Source organism: Trifolium pratense, linkage group LG6 (genome assembly GCF_020283565.1).
Source record: "Trifolium pratense cultivar HEN17-A07 linkage group LG6, ARS_RC_1.1, whole genome shotgun sequence".
NCBI classification, from domain to species: Eukaryota; Viridiplantae; Streptophyta; class Magnoliopsida; order Fabales; family Fabaceae; genus Trifolium; species Trifolium pratense.
This window is the reverse complement of record NC_060064.1, coordinates 21027043-21048803: the sequence shown is the minus strand read 5'-3', so window position 1 is coordinate 21048803 and position 21761 is coordinate 21027043. Positions and strand designations below refer to the sequence as shown.

The following is a 21761-nucleotide window of genomic DNA, read 5'->3' as shown; positions in this document are numbered from 1 at the left end:
TTTATCAGCTATAAATAAAAATTATCAGCTAACTTATCAATAATCTACTATTTTTACCAAACATTTTTCTATTTCGGTAAGTGTTCCGTCTCGGTTAAAAAATATATAAAAACACCCCCCACTAAATTATTGTGTCATGTAAATATTTTATATATGACCTATAATATAAATCAGTTACATTAATTATTTAATAAACTTATAAAATTAATTATTTCTTACTTAGAGAGAATATTATCTAAACACGATTATCACGCAGATGCAAAGATATATAGAACGATTATCAACTATTTGTCGTTTGAGATATGTGTGATTCACATTTGATAATCATGTATACCACGATGTATACCAGATTCTGAATCAACGGAAGAATATGCTGTGGGGAAGAGTTTTGAAATTATTGCTCTTTAATTAATTTAGCATTATCGGTTTTATTTATTTATTTATTTTTGGTACAAAATTTATTTATTTATTTAGTTTGTATCAATGAGAGAATCCGATGAGCTCAGCAGCTCCTTAATTCTTGATTAATTATTTAAAATAATAATAAATAGATTCACGTACCATTTGATTTTTTGTTCGATGAGTAAGTAATATATGCTATATAATTTTTTTTTTAACAAGCCAAAATTATATATATATATATATTATAATTAACTAAAGAGTTCCATTAACACAAGAAGTGTCAAAAGAAACTACAAGAGTTTACATATACAAAAGTGTAAAAACAATCAAGAGTATAGAGAAACACAGTTACACCATGTCCAAACAAGTGGGCTCGACCACCAGTTATGATAGTTAGAGACTAAATTGATATTTGTTGTCTTCAAGTCTTCAACCACCAGTAAAAATAAAGTTTGACCTTGTTCAGTAACTGAAATAAGAATTGTTCCGAGTTTCGAAATAATTGCTGATTTTTTTTCGTTAAATGAACAAATCAATATAGATTAATTTTGGTGCATATATGGTGCAATTATTTTTATATTGTGAATCAATCACAAACTATCACTATATGGCTTTGTCAAAAAAAATTAGAGTCAAATATTTTTAGCTATCTAACAATGGTGATTAATTAATAAGTTTAATTGTTGTGCACTGTCGATGTAAAATTATTATATATATACATATCCAATGACATGTTGCCACATATATTATTGGACGTATGTGCTAAATAACTTTACACCAACTGTGTATATAAATTAAATTCTTAATTAATAGTATAAAACTATTAAGTATTAAGTATTAACAATATGTTTCCGTAAGCTAAGCAAAAAATTACATAACAAAAACAAAATACAATAATTTGAAGTATAATTTGTTATGTTTCCTTAAAATAAGTTTCATAGAATGATGTAAGTATAATTTTTATTTGAAGAGAAAGAAAATTAAATATAATTTGCATATAATTTTATGAGAATAAGTAAAATTAAATCTACAAAATGATAAAAATTTATCTTTTTTATTAATAATTTGGGACAAGAAAAGTTGGTTTTTTTTTCTTATAAATTAGAAAGGAGAAAGTATATATATAATAAATACTCTAAAGAAAACATTAACTCGTTATCTCATTTGAAAGATAAAATTGTAAAAATAATATCAATTGTACAAATGCGGGTAGGAAAAGTAGATTAGTGTGTTTGTTAATCTCGCATGCTATTGTGTGGACTATTTGAAACTCTTGAAATAATATAATCTTTTTGGAAGAAACCTTTTATGTTGATTATATGGTGGATAGGGTGAAACTTACACCTTGAAAATAGTTTATTGGTAAAAAAATCATGATATCCCTTGTTCTTTCTTTGAGTGGGGCATGCACCCTATTTTGTGTTGGAATCGTTAGAGTTTTGTTGGAGTGTGGAACTGGGTCTTGATAGACCTGGTTGGTTGGAGGACTCTTGGTGTCTGTCTCGCCTCTGTGGTTGATCATTTCTTCTCTTTGGGGGAAATCGGGTCTCCTCTTGTGGTTGAAATGATGTAGTATTCTTTTGTTTTTTGGGGTCTATATGTCTACAAAAATTTTTCCTTCTTTTCTAGCTGGTGTAGTTTTGGGAGTATGTTTGTTTTTTCAGTTGTTTGTGTGTCCGTCTTGTTTAGGTGTTGGGTTTCTGGTTGCGTGTATTTCTAAAATCCATTTATATATTTTTATTGTTTTCGTATATATAATATTATATTTGTCATTTTAAAAAAATTGTCAACAATCAACTTTCATAACTTCATAAGATTGGCTCGAGGATTGTGACATTACGTTAATGAAAAAGAAAATTTATATAGCACATAGAATGAAAAATAAATATTATTGGAAATTTGAAAATTGAAATTTAGGAATCGATCATGAATTACATTTCCTATTTCATATTATATTTAGTGTGTTTACAACAACGGTGACAACTCCTTGAGACGTAGAGTTTTGGAGACATTTCAAATTTCGAAGATAACACATTCTTAATCGAATTCTAACATTGAGTACCACAAACATTGAGTACACAAAAGCTTATATATACAGAACTACTTAATGCCAGAACTGACTCCCGAACTAGATTAAACTGATGGTGAAAAAAAAAACTTATATATACTCTTAAAACAACCTACGTAGTATATATATATATATATATATATATATATATATATATATATATATATTTGAATTTATGGTAACATTTACGAAATCACAAGAACAGCATGATTTTATTAAAGCTCTATAATATAATAGTCAGCGTGTTTTTGACAAACTTACCACCAAACTAAATATACACTATATATTGTTAGTCATGTTTTTCTTACCTCGCGGCCAAACTCCAAATTATTAGAGTCCCTTCCTCTAGAAATCGAAGGGTTAACAAAAAAAAAATACACTTTATGTAGCTACACCTATAACATTAATATAGAAGCTTACATCAAAATCTATATTGAAACATTGCTACCCCTTGTTATCATAATTATCATTACAAACATAATAAGCTAATAGTCATGTAAATTCTAGCTAGCCATTTGTTTCTTCATTTCATGCTAGCTATTGTTGGTGCTGCACAAAAATCAAGCATAACCAACACAAAAAGCCCATCATTGCTAATTTGATCTCAAAAGTTGAGGTTCATTCTGAGTCTATACCATCCTCTCTTACAAGCACCTACAAACATCCATCCATTTTTCACAAAAAATCTTTTACTTGGAAAGCTTCTCATATTATGTACCTCCCTTTGGTGCTCTTTTGTCCTTGAATCAACAAAATTAATGTTCGACATTGAATCCAACCACAAAATTTAAAGGTCTTAGATTCTAATTAATATATATAAAATCTTAATTATATGAAATTAAGTATGAGGGAAAAACAATAATGTGCTATGATTATTACACTTTGCTCTTTAAGTTAATTTCATGTGTCTTATGGCTGTCTTTTATAGTTCATTTTGAGGTTGTTTTTAATTGACTACATTCTTGGTAACAAGACCTTGACACTTTGTTCAATGGTTAAGAGTTGAGATGTTTGTTTTAAAACTGCGGTAGAATTTTCGAAAGTTAATTATGGAAGTCTTTATGTATATGTTTGTTGTAGTACTAAAACTAACATGTATATTTAGTGAGTTGTGTTAGTTTTATTGGTTAATTTTCTCTATTTTTGGATGAAGTGAGAACATATCGTGTTGGTGTGCTATATCGGATCAGTGTACATAATGTGTACTAGTAATTCGGAAGTAATATTCTGCCATGAGTAGAATATGCTCGAAAGGGTCTTGTGAGCTTAGCTTAGTTGACAGGACATTGCATTATATATATAGGGGGTCGGGGTTTAAATTCCGATCATTTCATTTATCCACCTTATGAGTTGAATTTTTAACCACTAGAATACTTGACAAGAAAAAGAATATGCTCGAAAGGTATTAAAATGATACCCAAATTAGCAATATAGCTAGCATAGTTCTTGACATTGCTTGGTATACTTTACCATTAAAAGAATACTAATTTACCTAATTTTTGAATAATAAGAAAAATGGTTGTTATTGTAAAAAAAAATAGTTAGTTTGGTAATTAATAATAATAATAATAAATTCGTTGTTCATAATTAATTTAATAGTAAGAGTTTGATCTTATAATTTTAATTGGTTGAAACACTACAAAAAAAAAATGGGATGAAATTTTTCATCGGACAATAGTACAAATACTTGTCCCAAATACAATTTGGGATGGAATTCAAGACAAAATATTTTCGTCGCAATTTGCTCGTCACTATTTGTTGGGAACATAATTTTAACTTTTGTTGCACATTCAAAACATATTTAGGGAAATATATAATTATTTGTGATCTTTGCCTGATCAGAACAGTTGTGGTCAGTGGAACGCCTCTTCAGAACGATGGTGGTAAGGGGAGGGGGGGGGGGGGGGGGGGGGGGGGGGGTTGTACCTGCAAGACACTTCAATGTTCAATTTAGTGTATGCGTGAAGTAGGAGACTGCAGAGAGTATGAATAGAATACCTGACCCTTTTGCATTAGAAGGGTATATGTAGTCTCCAACGCAGAGCCAATGCCATTAGTGTGAGGATAAATATTGTGGCCTCGACGTTAATGGTTGTCGGAATAACAAATGAAAAGCCACGATTGGCAGTAAATAACAATCATTTCAATGCCGACCATTGCAATAGTTGATACTTTTGTGAACAGAGACATGTGATCTTGGGGTAACATGTTATTGGGTCGAGCTCAACGCTGAGCTGGGCTTAGGCTCAGTCCCTAACAGGAGCCCCCAAGTCGTTATTCTCGAGTAAAGAGAGTGATGACTTGAAGATACATTTGGTAACATGTCTTTAATAATAATTTAAAATTTATTTTAGTTTTACTTGTTAGCAAATAAAAATGTGACATTTGGTAGCTCAAAAAACAAACAAACAACTCACGAGGATTAATTTATTGCTGAAGGTTTGAGACCTCAGAGTATGTTTTTCGCAAGGTTTTTGGTTTGATTAATCTTCATGAGAGAGAGAAAGAGAGGAGAAAAAAATGTATATATTTGTGTGTTGTATCTCACTACAAGAAAACATGCATTTACTGAGGGCCAAAGGCCCTCAGTAATGCACAAATTTCGTCTAAAATGCATGCATTACTGACGGCCTTGGGCCCTCTGTAATTAGCTCGCCAGTAATGGTTACTGACGGCCCAGGACCGTCAATAACGTTACTGACGGCCTGGAGCCGTCAATAATACACACCGGTCAATTCAAAAGGCCACGCATTTGTGACGGCCTGGAGCCGTCAGTATGACATGTTCTTTTCACACATTGTGACGGCCTGGAGCCGTCAGTAATGTTGAACGATTTAAAAAAAAATTAATAATTTAATTATTTAAAAATCAGTATTTGATTTTTAAATAATTAAATTATTATTTTTTTTTAAAAAAAATTAATATTAATTTTTTAAAACAAAAAATATACTGCATAATAAATAATTAAAAAATATTAAAATTAAAATTTAATAAAAAGCATAATAAAAATACTTAACATAAGCATAATTAAATATAATGATAATATTGTCATTACAAAAAGAAAACAATTAAACAAATAATAATCAACAACAGATTATTAAAATTACACATCAACGTTGGTCAGGCGGCTGATATAGTGGTCGCTTCCCCTTGCCAGTGTATGTTGGCTGACGCGACCTTCCTCGGCCTCGGCCTCTACCTCCCTCGTGTATTATGACTCCGGGGAGTGACGTTCGCGAAGGAGGTCGTGCCACAGGCCTATGAACGAAGTTAATTGGGGCTTGATTTGGGAAGAAGTTGCCTTGGGGTTGATTTGGGTTTTCATGTGGGATTATGAAGTCTTGTTGTGGATTTAATGATCTCTGGTATTCGGTGAAAGCAGTTTGTTGATTATTTCTACCGCTTCCGCCACTACTGCTTCCACTTGTTTGCCCAGTAGGATCAAAAAATTGTAAATGAACTGGTTCATTAAGCATCTGACTCATATCCTCTATGCTCATACTCAGTACTGGATCACCCTCTCGGTACTCCGGCAGCTGATTCAAATTAACCATGCTACTCAAATCCGGTCGATATTCTTGTTCACCGGCATTTTGATTTTGTCGTGCCGAAGCCTGAGATGATGATCCAACCCCCCCCTCCGCCGGCGCCGGCGCCCTCTGCTGCGCAAAGAATTCCTGCAATACATGTTGGACCCGTAGGTCCACCCGGTCATCAAATGATGCTTCGAACTCATCGCGGAATTCTTCTCTATACGTGGCCCTCATTCGCGCTTCATACTCATCATCGGTTTCCTCTCTTTGAGTTGGACGAGAGCGTCCTGTACTCGATGAAGATGAAGATGTGTAAGTGACATCTCTCAAACCAGTTGGGTCACTTGCATATAGAGAAGATGTACACCCAGCAGCGAATTTGCGACCTCGAGTCGCACCACCAGCATTCTTAACAAAAGCCAACGACATCTTGTTTCGACGAACATCCTCATTATCTCGCCTATGAGGTGGTAGTCGTAGTTGGCTTGCATTATATTCTTCAACCCAAATTTGCGTCAACCTCTACAATAAATTAAAAAAAATTTATAATTAATTAATTATAATGTTTAGATATAATTATATAATGTTTAAAAAATAATGTTATACGAAATAAATAATAAATAATATATATAATTAAATACTTACCGACACTTCTTGCGCCCTTGCCCCCGTCCACTGACCGGAATCTGCATACCGATGCATCATGTCATTCATCTCCATAAAGGTGGGTGGACGACCAAATTGTTGGATGAACTCAAGACGAAGCGTTCCGGCAGATTTAGACCCTCCAGAGTGTACGCACGCACGATTGGCTTCATCAGTATTTCTGTTGGCTTTGTTCTTTATACACTTTGCAATATACTCTTCCTCTTCCCATCTACGGCACAGCATAGGGTATGAATTGCTAGCGAGCCAAAGTGGTGGTTTTGAAGGATCCTTTTTAATCTTTTTCCGCGCTTCAAAAAGTAAGGTCGACAGACGCTTGGTGGCTTTTTTGTTGAATATACGCTCAATAGCCGTTGTGTGGTGATTCAGCCAAGTTACTTGCGACTACGAAAAATAAAGAAAAATTGTTAATAAATTAGTAAATATATGTTTAGTAACAAAATTGATTGGATAAAAAAGTAATTATAAATAAAAACGTACCCTGAAGCCATTCCAAAATTGTTGATATCCACGCTCATCTGCCCTGACCTCCGTCCAGTTGAGATATGGAGCCTGGAATTTGGATTTCAATGCATTATTGATTGCCTTATTCGCCGGATTTTGGGGTTGCAAACTGCACAATATATATATATATTAGTTAAGAATAATTATCATATATATCCAATTAATTTATTAAACACAAATTCTTAATAATAATTAACTTACTCTGTGGCGGTATATGGCATGATGATGGGTCTACCATGCCGGTCAATCAACAATTCATTTTGAGGAGCTAAAAGTGCAATATCGGGTATTTCCTCGTCCTCGTGGTCATCATCGTCGTCGTAGGAGTCGTACTCCTCTTCCACACCGTCTACGGTTCGAGACTTGGGCATACCCTCCAACCATCGATTCCGAACAACGCGGCGGGGTAAAGCACGTCTACGTGGAGCGCGTCCGCGTCCTCCGCGTCCGACACCCAGTGCTGGTGGAATATCATCAATGTCATCATCGACATTGTCATCATCAAAATTTTCTTCATCTGGATTCATCTATAATAAAAAAATATATGACAAATATATATATAATTAATTAAGAAATACATGACATATATTGTTTTATAATTCATCATCATTAAACGATAAACAAATGCAACCAAAAACAAATATTCAAGTACAACGATTAATATTATTACAACGCGGATAACTATATTATAAAATTAATTGTCATCCCAATCTGATACATCTTCATCATCACTGCCTTCATCATCACCATTAGCTTTGACGTCCTCTTCATCAACATCACCATCAGAAGGTACTTCTTCGGCTTCTTCTTGTACACAAAGTTGATTAAAAGTTTCAACTGCAATGACATCATCAACATTGGACATCTCATCTTCCTGATATGGTTCATCTTCACGTTCATCTATCTCATTTTTTTCAATCAGACCCCTTGGTTTTGATGTTATTGCGGCACACCAACCTCGCTTATCCCTTGTAGTCGATGGATAAGGGACATAGTGAACTTGTCTGACGTTATGAGCCATAGCAAACGGATCTTACAATGGATAATGTTTGTTCATTTTTATCTCCACGGTATTAGTCTTTGAATCATATCTGGTACCTCTATTTGAAGGATCAAACCATTTACAGTAAAACAACACGACTGTTTTCTTGTAATCAAGGTAATTGTATTCGATTTCAAATATGTTCTCAATGACACCGTAAAAATCTCCTTCACCATTTTCAGTCACACCTTTCATACACACTCCACTGTTTACTGTTGTTTTTCCTTCACTCCAACTGTGTGTCTCAAATCTGTAACCATTGACAAAGTAGGTGTGCCATTGTTTAACGGTTGACTTTGGGCCATCAGATAAGTTTCTCAAGTGTTGTATGACACGAGTTGCGGGTGTTTGTTGGTACATGTATTCTTTGAACCATGCTGGAAATTCCGAATTGATTTGAGCAGAAGTATGTTGTGTTAAAAACATCCTAAGTTATTAAATATCGTTAGTTATAAGCGAACTTAATTGGAATAAATAATTATTTATTAACTAATTAAAAATACTCACTGTAAATATGGCTCGACTTCATTGCAATTAATCAGCAAGTGAACATGCGCCGAATAGAGAACTTTGTCACCAGGATACAACACTTTCTCACCACCACCATTACGACCAGGCAAGCTGAATATTGACATGTTTAATGGGTGAATTCTCACAGGCCGAGATGTTTCAGTTTCATTGCGAATATGGCTTGATGACAACGTGTCTTTGAAGTAATGCGAACAAAAGTAAATTGTTTCGCGGTGTAAGTATGTTGCACAAATTGAGCCTTCGACCCTAGCTTTGTTTTTCACGGCACGTTTTGCATAACCCATGAACCTTTCGAACGGGTACATCCATCTATATTGAACTGGCCCACCAAGCCTAGCCTCGTATGCAAGATGCACCACAACATGCTCCATAGAATCAAACAAGGCAGGAGGAAATATTCTCTCCAACTTACACAAGATCAGTGGAATGTCATTTTCCATCTTGATGAGATCAGCCTCTCTTAGCGTTGTCGAACACAAATTCTTGAAAAATTGACTGATTTCAATAAGCGGATTCAATACATGTTGGGGTAAAGAACTAAATGCAATCGGAAGTAAAGTCTGGAAAAAAACATGACAATCATGACTTTTCATCCCACGCATCCTTCCATGGTCAACATCAGCGCATCTCGCCAAATTCGACGAATAACCGTCCGGCATCTTCACTTCTTTTACCCATCGACAAACAGATTTTGCTTCTTCAGGAGATAAAGTATAGTTTGCACGAGGTTTAAGAAGTTTGCCGTTAGATGTCTCCACCAACAACAGTTCGTTACGTTTGCAATACAACCCTATGTCTCTCCTCGCGTTGTCATTATCTTTCGTTTTTCCTTTGACATTCATGACAGTGTTAAAAATATTTTCAAACACATTTTTCTCAATATGCATAACATCAAGGTTGTGACGTAAAAGGTTGTCTTTCCAATACGGCAGATCCCAAAAGATACTTCTTTTTGTCCAGTTGTGTGTTTGTCCATAACCACGCGGTTTAGATGCAACACCACCTACAACCTCAACCTTTGGAATATCTTTCACTTTGTTCCAGACTTGTCGGGATGTCAAATAATCTGTTGATCACGAGTCTCGGTGTCACCATGAACAAAAGCATTTTTATTTCTTCTAAACGGATGATCAGTAGGCAAGAACCGACGATGACAGTCAAACCAAGTAGCCTTCCCACCGTTTTGTAACCAAAACGCTTTGGTGTCCATCATGCAAATAGGACATCCTAGTTTACCATGTGTCCCCCATCCAGACAACATCCCATATGCAGGAAAATCATTAATGGTTCACATCAAAGCTCCTCTCATATTGAAATTTCGTTTTTGGTTGATATCATACGTCGCAACACCGTTCCACAATCTCTTCAAATCATCAATCAAAGGTTGTAAATAGATATCAATACCAACAGTTGGACTAGATGGGCCTGGTATTACAGCGGCTAAAAACATGTAAGGTTTTGACATGCACATATCAGGAGGAAGATTGTACGGGGTAACCAGAACAGGCCAACATGAATATGGAGTGGCTGATACTTGAGTATATGGTGTAAATCCATCTGAGCATAACCCAAGTCGGACATTCCGTGGCTCCGAAGCAAATTCAGGATAAACTTGATCAAAATGCTTCCAAGCCATTCCATCAGAAGGATGTCGCAACTCACCTGACATTTTTCTCCTTTCATAGTTTTCACGATGCCATGTCATTTTACTGGCTGTTTGCATCGATGCATACAACCTTTGCAACCTTGGTATTATGGGTAAATAGAACATCGCCTTTCTTGGGATTGGCTTCCTTCTGACTGACCGTGAATTTCTTGTTACACGATATCTTGGTTCTTGACAAAATTTACATTCAAGTAATGCACCGTCATCTACACCAAATTCGTTGCTATAGTACAACATACACCCGTTAACACAACAGTCAATTCTCTTCGCTCCGAGTCCTAACTTTGCAACCAATTGTCTTGCTTCGTAATAATTTTTTGGCAAATCAAGAGGACGGTCTATTGTTATATCCAACATCAGTTTTGTTATCAAGTCCATGGTGTATTCTGAAACAAGACATTCAGACTTGATACCCAAAAGTCTAATACACACCGTTAACTTTGAGTCTCGAGAGCCTTCACACAACGGTGTATTTGTCTCTTTCAAAAGATCAAAAAATCGCTGGGCTTCCTCATTTGGTCTCTCGACGTTAACATCAGCGTCATATTCATCATCAGCAGGGTCGTCGACATCATTTGGCACATAAATCGGCGTATTAAACCCAAGGGCATTAGTTATCATATTGTCCATCTCATTAAACGGATCATAATGCTGATGATAATATTGGGGAACAACAACGGGCTGAAAAACACTGCTTGAAGCACGATTTTGATTCACGGGAACAGTCGTGGAACATCCTTCGCCATGACTTGACCAAACCCAATAATTAGGTTGGAATCCCTTTTTATATAAATGAGACCTAATTTCATCTTCGCTCTGTATTCTTGTACATCGACAAAGTACACACGGACATCTAATTCCCCCTTCACGTATCACAATGTCATTATATTTTACTGTATTGATAAACATTTCGACCCCTATTTTAAATTCCTCTTTAACCCGGCCCCTCTTTCCAGGATTATGTCTATCGTACATCCAATTACGATTGCTAAAATCCATATCTGTGTAGTTTAATTAATATATAATTAGATCGATATATGTATTAAATTTATTACTTTATTTTTCAAAAGTATTTTGGACATATATATATGTCTACTCAACAATAACATATAAACTTTTAACATTTTATTTTTAAAGTTTATGGTTTATTAAATCTAAAAAATACTAAGTTTTTTAGTTGACAAAACTACCGACTTTTTAACATATATATTATAATTTTTTAAAATATAATTGTTTTTCTTTTTTTAAATACATAGTAATAATAAAATGCTAGTAACTATTTCTAAGTGTACGGTAAAAATAAAACTATCACTAAATATTATAAATTAAAATTACATATATTACTTACTTGGGTGCCGGGTAGAGTCTTACTTGGCGCGCGCTCCTAACCACAAACTCCGCTCCTAACCCACGACCTCCGATGACCACGAGAATTTGCTAATAAAAATTGTAAATAACAAATTATTAGAACATATACATTTAAATAACAAAGTAAAAATTTTAACTTTAAAAGTAAAACACAAACACTTACCACTTTTTAGATGGAGATATGAAAATTACATCACTTTTTTAAAAATACACAAACTGTTAAAAAATTTCTTTTATAAATTTTTTTTAAAAAAATTTCGTTTTTTTAAAAAATAATATAAATATACTGTTTTTTTGAAAAAAAAAATACTTATTTAAAAAAAATAATTCTGTTTTCGAAATAAACAAAATTAAATATATTTTTTTAATTTTTTTTTACAAAAACAATAACTTTTATACATAGTGATAAGAAAATATTAGTAATAAATTACAAAGTATTAATTAATAACTATTACTAAGTATACGATAAAAAAAAACTATCACTATATAAATTAAAATTACGTTACTTACTTGGGTGCCGAGTAGATTCTTACTTGGTGCGCACCTAGCCCACGAACTCCGCTCCTCACGAGAATAAGACTTGCTATTAAAAATGGTAAAACACAAATATTAGAACATATACATTTAAATAACAAAACAAAAATTTTAAATTCGTAAAAGTAAAACACAAACACTTACCACTTTTTGTATGGAGATTAAGTTGAAAGTATGAAATTAGAGAAAATTTAAGAGAGAAGTTAGATAAAATTTAGAGAGAGAATGGAAATGAAAAAATGAAGTGAAGGAGTAGTAATATATAGGAGTAGTCATAATTGACCGTTACAATTTAAAATTCAAAATCAAGCAATTACTGACGGCCATAAGCCGTCATAATTGTCCAACGGAAATGTGCTTACTGACGGCCTGGGACCGTCATAAATCACATGCGTTACTGACGGCCCAGGACCGTCATAAATGCTTAACGGCTAGTGCGATACTGACGGCCTGGGACCATCTGAAATAGGCAGTGCAATACTGACGGCCCAGGACCGTCACTAATGCTTAATAGTTAATTTTTTAATTATTTCCGTTCTTCAAGACTACTTACTGACGGCCATAAGCCTTCAATATCCCACAAATGCATTACTGAGGGCTTTTAGCCCTCAATAAGTTTGGTCAGTAATATTATGTTTTCTTGTAGTGTCTATATATATGTGTGTGTGTGTGTGTGTTTTACATCCACTACCTTCCATGATTTCCACTAAAATTTAGATTAAAATGACATTATCTTTTAAGATTTTGCCAAATGTTCATTTTTGTATTTCTTGTCTTAAATGCTTCATAACAAAAAACATCTCCCCCTAAAAATAAAATTCAAAAGTGCATTCACCAACAAGGAATCCTTTCATATGCATTGTAATTTGTATTTATGTTTGAAAAAGGATGTGTTATAACTTATAACAACATTTTTTATTATAAATAAAATATATGTAAATTTGGGGAGTGAATCATCTCCGGTGAAAATCCATTTGGTTAATTAAATCTGGACCCAAGAAATTATAGTTTAAATAAATAAAAAAATAGTAATGACTAGGATTAACAACGGAGAGAAAACAAGTGAAAAGTACAATGGAGAGATCCCTTTCCGTAGACTTGGGAGTTGGGAGAAATAACGGTGAAAGTCGGTAATTCTATTGTACAACCAACCAACCAACCAATTCCGAATCCGAACTACCAAAATTCTATTCTCCCTCCCTACACTCCCAACCACCATTCTAACAAACTTAGACTCACAGTTCAACACTTTCACTTCACTTCAATGAATCACCTTCTTCACCCACACACAGTTTCCTCTCTCTCTCTCTCTCACTCACTTCTTCTCTTTCTCTCTCTACAATGCAACAACCACATTCCTCTACCGCCATTCCTTCTTCTTCCACCTCCAACGCTGAAACTTCATTATCGATCCAAAATGCTCAAGTATCGGAGAACCGTCCACGCCAGTCTCGCCGCGTGCGCATCACTTACGGCGGGAGATTCAACCGGACTATTAGTATCACCGATGACTCCGCCATTGTTAGGGATGATAAATGGTCCTGTTTAGCCGTTATCTTCAGCCTTTGGTTTTTCGGTCAGTAAATTTTACTTTCAATTCAATCTTTTCCTTTTGCATTTAAAATTGTGCTTCCTTCGTAATTCAATTTAAATTACCGCCAATTTTGCGCTCATTTTTTTAAAATTAAATGAAATTGCTCTTGTATAGATCCTGTATTAGCTCATACTGGAGTCATTTTAAGTTAGTTATGTCAGTTGGATAACATTGTTAATTACCTATAACTTAAACGAAATGGTTTTAAATTGCAGTCACATCTGCAACTGCAACCGCAATATTGCTGATGCAGTAGCCACGATAACCGCATCGCACCACAATTGTGGTGTCATTTTCAATCCCGTGTACGGCCGCATCGTAACCGCATAGGCAATTTGGGTGTTAAAATATTTTCACCAAAAATTAATATCTAGGAGCTCTAAATCCTAATTTACGTCAAATGTAATGAATAATCTTACTCTTAATAGTCTTTCAACCGTGTATTTTAAGCATCTTTCAATAAATATGTACGAAACAAGTGTGAGTAAATAGTGTAGTGGATAGTAATGCCACTTGATAGAGTTTGTGAAAACTTAAAATTATTTCACACCGCAACAGCCGCAACGCGCTTCACAATGACCGCAATTGCAATAATCACTACCACATCTGCGACTGCAATTTAAAACCATGGTAAACGGTACACTTCAGATTGATGGAGTGTCTTGTGTTCAACATTAACATAACACCGAGTACTGACACATGTGAGTTGCCTACACTCTATCAAATTCATTTTGTTACATGATTTTTAGTGCCTCTAGTGTCAGTGCGTCATAGTACTTGATGCTTGTACATTAGTAATGTTATAGTAAGTAGTAATTTCAATGAGATACTTCTTACTTCATTTTGTCCTTTCAAGTTCTTACATAATTGCTCTAAACTCTGAATGCATTTTAATTATATGCTGCTTTTTTTTTTATTATTATTATTATTATTATTATTATTATTATTATTATTATTATTAATTATGAGATTGCTTTGTAATGTTATTACAGTTGCGGTGACAATGATAATGGGGGTTTATGGGTCGATGAGTGTGGCTCTAGGTCCATGTTCTTCAATTGTTTTTCATCCAAACCCTGTGTTTGTGCAATATGTGAAGGTCAGTTTCAGTTACTCCATGCTAATGTTAATTTTCTTTAGCTGTTTCCCATTTGTAGTTTGTGAGTATCTTTGTAATTTGGGTTTGTTTGCATTAGGTAGAAAACTTACAGGCAAATCCAGGACTCGTTCTATATGGTACATATCAATATCCGTCTCTTGACGTTGTTTCCACTTGGAGAGAAACTTTTAATATATCTATTCCTTATGGCTCAGAAAAGGCAAGTATATATGCATTTCCCCCTTTCCTGTGATTTGGAATTCTGTTGTTGCAAAATAGAAAGCATTTATACTTGATCTTGTTACCAATGCCTCACATTTCCTGTGATTAAACTAACACCCATTTCTTATGTCTTCCACAGGAATGGAAATTATATCTGAATAGAGGATCTGAAGTGAATATTTCATATAGCTTGAGCTCTGAGAGCTCCTCTGTTTATCTTGTAATTGCAGAAGGTATTCTCTCTACATGAAATTTAAGTCGTTTATCTTTACTTTTGTTGTGGATTTGATTCTCGTGCAACTACCACTCATTTGTCACTTAGTGAGTTGAATATAAAATTATTCATGTTTGGATATATTCATGTAAGGCTAAAAATCAAGGTACAGGCAAAAGCTCAAAATTCTAGCTTCTTGTTAGAATCAATCCTCTAGCCAAAATCAATTTTATACCTTTGGAAGTTTTGCGTCCTCCAAAAGTGCACCCAAACAAACATTGTATTCGCGTTTAGCAAACATGATTTTGATGTGAAGTTGTTCATGTTTAAATGTTTTTAGTTTAAAAACAAGTTTGATATATAGCTTGTGTAAATTTTCAATCTAATGCAACTATGCAAGAGCTACTTTTTACCACTGTTTGGAGCCAAAATCATTTTTGGTTCAAAGTTACCAAACGTCTCACTTTTACTAAAATCATGTTCGATATGTAGCAACATAAAACAGAAAAAAGGTTGAAATCTGACGTTTGACTGGATAAAAACTAACACCGACAAAAATTCACAATTTTACTGAGTTGGGTGGCCTACTTCAAGATCAGATTAGAATCACAAAAACAAGAATTGCACAACCCAAATAAAACACAAATCTAGTGGAATAAACAAATTCCTTTGCTTCAGTTTCACATACTAATTACAATACCTTTCGATTTCTTTTTTAAGAGCATGATAGCTGTCTGACTAAGTAAAATGTTTCCTGAGAGAATTAAGAGCTCACTTTGATCTTGTTTGGAGTGGATATGTGTTATTTTCTAAGTGTTTTTTGCTATAATCTGTTATACCCACAATAGAGCAAATCCTGATTTAACTTTGAGGTGGAACATAATGAAAATATTCCTCAATCCTTGTACAGATAATGTAATTTGTAAATACATTTATTTATATCAAGAAGCCTAAAAATTGACTGAACGCATAGTTGTAAGAGAGGAGAGAGTTGGTTATAGTTATATCCTTAAGAGACCTTAGCTCTTTAGTCAAAAAAAGAAAAAGAGACCTTAGCTCTATGGCTAAGTTACATCAATCATAAATATTACATTCAGATGTGTAAAAATATTGCAAGTGCCTCTATGGCTAAGTTACATCAATCATAAATATCTTGAAGCTCAAATCCATTGAAGTTACTAAGTGTATGTTTGGTTTCAATTCTGGAGCGGCCATAATTGATTCTGGACATGTAGAATGAATTCAGACTTGTTTGGTTCCTCAAAAGTAGAATTGATTCTGCCTCCAGAATGGATTCTGCTTGAAGCTAGAAATTGTAGCTTCTCATTCTAAAATTGATTTTTACACTCAAATTCTTTGTTCAACTCACTTTTGTATGAATATATCCAAACATAAATCAATTCTATCAAACTTAATTTTATCAAAATCAATTCTGTCAAACTCAATTCTATCAAAATCAATTATATCCACCGCAGAACCAAACACATACTAAATATTTACATGTAGTTATTGATAAGGACATACCAAAATTTTGCATGCTATAGTGTATTTAGTGAACATGTATTTTTCTGCCTCTGTTTGCAGGAGCTGAAAGCCTCTCAGAGTGGATGGCTGACCCAACATATCCCAATACAACTCTGTCTTGGAACATGATCCATGGTAAGAAAGTGGGAAAGAAAACTATATACATCTGTCTTCATATTAGTCATATACTGATGTTTTTTCTTCTTCAAGGAACTGGTATGATTACGCAGGAAATATTCAGGTCATCCAGCTATTATGTGGCATTGGGTAATTTGGAAGGGGAGGAGGTGGAGGTATTTTTGTATTTCGATACCATTCTTGTTCCTGTAGCTTTCATTGTTTCATTAAATATCTCTAGAATGACTGAAAACAAAGTTTTTATTGATTATGAAACCATGCTGTGTTATTTTTTCGTATTGGGAAATCTACAAACAGAAGTTTCTGTTAAAATATCCTTAAAATGGGTGAAACTGATATTAAGTTTCAGGATATCCTGTTCAATGCAGCAAGATAAATATCAGAGATTATTAAATGTGAATTGAAGCTTAAGTTTTGATGCAGTGGTATATGCTTGGTTACTATGATTTATAATGTGAACTTTTTCATCGGTCTTTTTTTGCATGGATTTAGACTTGCATGTTTAAAAACCTTTGAATATTCAGTTATTAACTAGAACATCTGAACATGGACATTATTCATTCTTAATACTTGCTTTATAAACATCTTTGGGCGTATCTAAATATATGCTTGCACAAGAAAGCTGGTCCATGAGAACTAATTTGTAAACTAAATGATTTCAAAGAAAGGTCCAAATAATAGGGTGGAACTTTGACATCGACAAGTCATAAATATGGACATAAATCTTCTAATGGCAAGCATGTTAGAGTAGGCTAACTGCATGAGATTTATGGGATTGAACTGTTGTAGACTGCAAAGCAGATAAATGCAAACTTAAATTCTAACAGTACTTTGAACATGGCCTGGTCACAAACAGAACACTCCCAGACTAGATCACATTTGTGCCACTACTTATACTTCTTGGTCATACCATAAATATCCCTTTGTTGCTCCCTCAAATCTCCGTAACTGTATATGCATCTAATATTGTGTCTTAGCATCCGAAGTCCTTTGATAGATTGACCACAAAAGAAACAAATATCTTGCAGAACTCGGTACATTGAAGCCAAATTTGATTAGTGTTGTATTCATCATACCATAATGATATTAAGTATCTTATTTTTGCCCCCCTATCCATATTTTTCCTATGATCTTGTTTAGTTCAATTGAAGAAAACATCAAACCTTTTATTTGCTCCATATTTGGAAACAGTTCATGTTACACAAAAGGCCTTGCATTAAATTAAAAAAGTCTAAGAGTAATCATTATTCTGGACGAAAGTGTTCTGAATGTGTTATTACAAGATTTTGTTATATTTCTTAACAGAGTCAGGTGCTTTTAACCTTTGTATGATTCTAACAGGCTTATAAGTTTTTAAGGCAAAGTGTTTATTATTTTCATTATTATTGATCATTCTTAGTTACTTTCTTTGGTCTCTTGTTGAATAGGTGGAATTAAACCTCACTGTAAAGGCCATCTTGCATAATACAACAAATGCTTACTACAAATGTGCCCTGACTAGTAGTCCATGTGGTCTGAATATTTTCCTTCCTTATGGAAACACAGCTGTCTTAGTTTCTCCTGCTCCACAACAGGCAAGATTATTTATTATATACTTTCTTCAAATAAATAGTCATCCTTATAAATCTTAAGTGGGACATAAAATGAGGCAACCTAGCATTCTGGTGTCTCTCTGATTTTGTAATCTTGAAACTCTGTGTTCCTCCCCACGCAAGAATAAAATATTTCTTCGGCCCTAGTGAATCAGATAATTCTATTTATATTTATTCCTTAGTTTAGGAGATGAATATATTTCAGTTCCTTTGCTTTTCCTGTTTATTTACATTTTCTTTACTGTGGTTCAGAACACATCCAATGAAGAGTGGTATGTCAAACTGTCTTATGGACCAAGATGGCTTACATATATTTTTGGCATAGGTAACCTCTTTATATAGTCAGCCTCTGACGTATTAATCCTAAATGGTTTTATGTTACTTAAGCTACATCTCCCTGCAGGTGGACTGACTATGATCATGTTTTGGGCCTTCAACGTCTTGACTAAGCTTCAGAGTGCCCATGATGATCGAGTAGAATCCAGATCTGAAGGACCGGGTCCTGATCAAGCCTCCTTGCTTTCTCGCAAATATGACGATCGTTCAAGTTGGGGTTCATCATATGATTCTTTACCAGAGGATGAGGAAGATCTTGATTTTCTCGCTGGAGGTTCTACTGATGGGAAATGTTTAGGTGATGGTGAAACCAGTAATAATACTCGTCGTCTTTGTGCAATTTGTTTTGATGCTCCACGGGACTGCTTTTTTCTTCCATGTGGGCACTGTGTGGCTTGTTATGAATGTGGAACTAGGTAAATTCATTGTTATTAAAACAATCACTTCCAAATTACTGAAGCAATTTTGTTTATAAGTACATAACTCATATGTATGAGACTGGAGTTGAGCAGTGAGAGGGACTGTTCAAGTCAAGGTCTTTGCAGTCATACAACTGTATTTGACAGGAAATTTTTGCAATGCTAAAAATCAGCATGTGACTGCAAAGTAACCGTAATCACGATTTAAAACTTTGATTCAAATATACACTTCCCTCATCATTTCCCCCTGGTATGCTCTCATAGTAGTAACTACAATGTGATGTGGCAAATAAGTGAGTTGTGATTGGTTGTCAATGTAAAACACCCTTTACACTAACTGTGCATATCCAGTGTAATCATACATTAATTAGCTGATGTCTGATGCTTTTTCTTGTATGGTGAATGATATATGCCCAACCTTATCTATGCAGGATAGTTGAGGCAGCTGGTACATGTCCTGTTTGTCGTAGGAACATGAAGAAGGTGAGGAAAATTTTTACAGTATGACCAGTGCACTGAGTCGCGGACTAAATGAATAGCTACCACAACCGTAGATTACTTTTTCATGTACACATTATTTTACTGGCGATCATTACAATGATCAAGCTAATGCTATCTGTTGGTGAGAGTCCTATTGGTTATTGCATTGCAACAAAACCTGAGGGGAAAAATGGGCGGGTATATTTCCAAATTGGTTTGACCTACCATGTGATGCAATGTAATCGGTGTATGAATGAAAGAAATATCCGAATACGCTTAGAATAGACGTTGTACTGCTAATGTTTTCCATGAACTTGCTTTTAAATTTCTACCGGGTCATTAGAAATGCCAAAAGGATTGGTGTAAATATTGTCATAGGATGAACATATACAGCAAAAGATAAAATCAATTTGCTTCTATGACCACTGTCTAATGGGAATTGGATGCTGCAACACTTTGGAATGTAGTATAACCTAACAATGATCATGACAGAGGTACATAGGTAATAATAAATAGAAATGGATTAAATTTCTCCTTAGAATTGAAACAAGGGGTGTCTAATGCACACAACTACTCGTGCGAACATGGCCATCGGTCAATTGGTAATAATCTCTGATGTTAATTTCTATCAAGGCGGAATACATCCCTAGTCAAGTGTCGTTGTATCATGTCGCCTTCTAGGTTCAATGACCTAGGATTAGTTTAGTTTAATTCACTTTATTTGTGGAATACTTGCATATGCGGAATAGATCAGTGAGAAAGTCTTTACAATGACCTAGGATTACGATGCTTGAACTTAGTGCTTGAAGCTATGGGCGGAAGTGGCTTAGGGAAGAGAAAGTTTGAATGTTGGTGGCGAGTACGAATGGATATGAGTATATATGGTAGTAGGATTGCAGGAAATGATGGGAATGTGCATACCTTAATGTGTTATTTTCAAATTTTAAAAGTCTCGTGATCTCTTGAAGAGCCTAAATTATATCAAGTTTTCAGAAGATTATCAAGACAAAAGATTAATGCATTGCAGACCAATAGTGTAATGGTCTCTCAAGTGGGAGTCGCTTCATGAACAATCCCATAAATTGTGGTCCCAAAAGATCTTCAACGCTATATTGACAATTTCTTTTAGTTTTAGCACTCCCGGACCGGGTATTCCTCGCGCGCCAGTTTCAATAGTAGACGTTATAAAAATGAAAAAATTTGAAGAAATTTTTAAACCACCTTTCGCTACGACAACATTCGCTACTTAATATGGTCGAGTCTACTGCATCAGTCAAAGGTCTGTCAAGTGACCAATTTTAATTGGTAACTTGTCCGGCCATTGTCATGGCATTGACTAATGGGAGACGGCCAAAATTTCTATAAAAGCCCCCTATTCTCTTCTCTCATTCTCTTTTCTTCCCTTTTTTCTTCAGTTTAACTTGTTTAGTTTTTGTTAGTTTAGTTACTTATTGTTCCAACTGGTGTTCTTTAGTCATCATGGTTGGTAACGATATGATAATCGATGAGAAACTTTTTGTGACCAAATTGGGAACAATATAACTAACCGAAATAAGTGCCACTCAAATGAAGTTTTACTATGCACAAATGAGATTGTCTTATGCTGCTAAACTGGTAGGTGATAGTAGCTAAGTGGTAGGCTACATGACCAAAAACACAACCTTGGCCTTCTAAGTGCAAACATGCAGTGCCCAAAATAGAAGCGAGACCAGCCTTTATTCTTCTTCTAGACGTTGAGATGCTTGATTGGGATAAACATTAAAATGAGAACCTGCCCTTCTTTTATCCCTCGAAGGAAGATCCATTCACGGTACTCGTTGTTATATTTA

General features: G+C 34.5%; 3 protein-coding genes across 3 annotated transcripts; 1 reads left to right on the top strand and 2 right to left on the bottom strand.

The window, feature by feature from the left end:
* Window positions 1-5580: 5580 nt before the first annotated feature.
* On the bottom strand, window positions 5581-8194 carry LOC123891893. Its single transcript, XM_045941763.1, has 5 exons — window positions 7906-8194; window positions 7375-7684; window positions 7150-7282; window positions 6649-7053; window positions 5581-6525 (listed from the first exon to the last, which is right to left on the bottom strand). The coding sequence occupies exons 1-5, from the start codon at window positions 8192-8194 to the stop codon at window positions 5581-5583; spliced, it is 2082 nt and encodes a 693-aa protein (XP_045797719.1).
* A 12-nt stretch (window positions 8195-8206) lies between these two features.
* On the bottom strand, window positions 8207-11042 carry LOC123891892. The gene is made up of 3 exons (XM_045941762.1): window positions 10409-11042; window positions 8723-9812; window positions 8207-8642 (listed from the first exon to the last, which is right to left on the bottom strand). Exons 1-3 carry the CDS (start codon window positions 11040-11042, stop codon window positions 8207-8209), a joined length of 2160 nt encoding a protein of 719 aa, XP_045797718.1.
* Window positions 11043-13472: 2430 nt separating this feature from the next.
* On the top strand, window positions 13473-20218 carry LOC123889865 (E3 ubiquitin-protein ligase APD2-like). The gene is made up of 10 exons (XM_045939376.1): window positions 13473-13890; window positions 14901-15007; window positions 15105-15227; window positions 15369-15462; window positions 17028-17102; window positions 17178-17260; window positions 18533-18679; window positions 18950-19022; window positions 19101-19449; window positions 19884-20218. Exons 1-10 carry the CDS (start codon window positions 13656-13658, stop codon window positions 19957-19959), a joined length of 1362 nt encoding a protein of 453 aa, XP_045795332.1. The 5' UTR covers window positions 13473-13655; the 3' UTR covers window positions 19960-20218.
* The last annotated feature ends 1543 nt before the right edge of the window (window positions 20219-21761 follow it).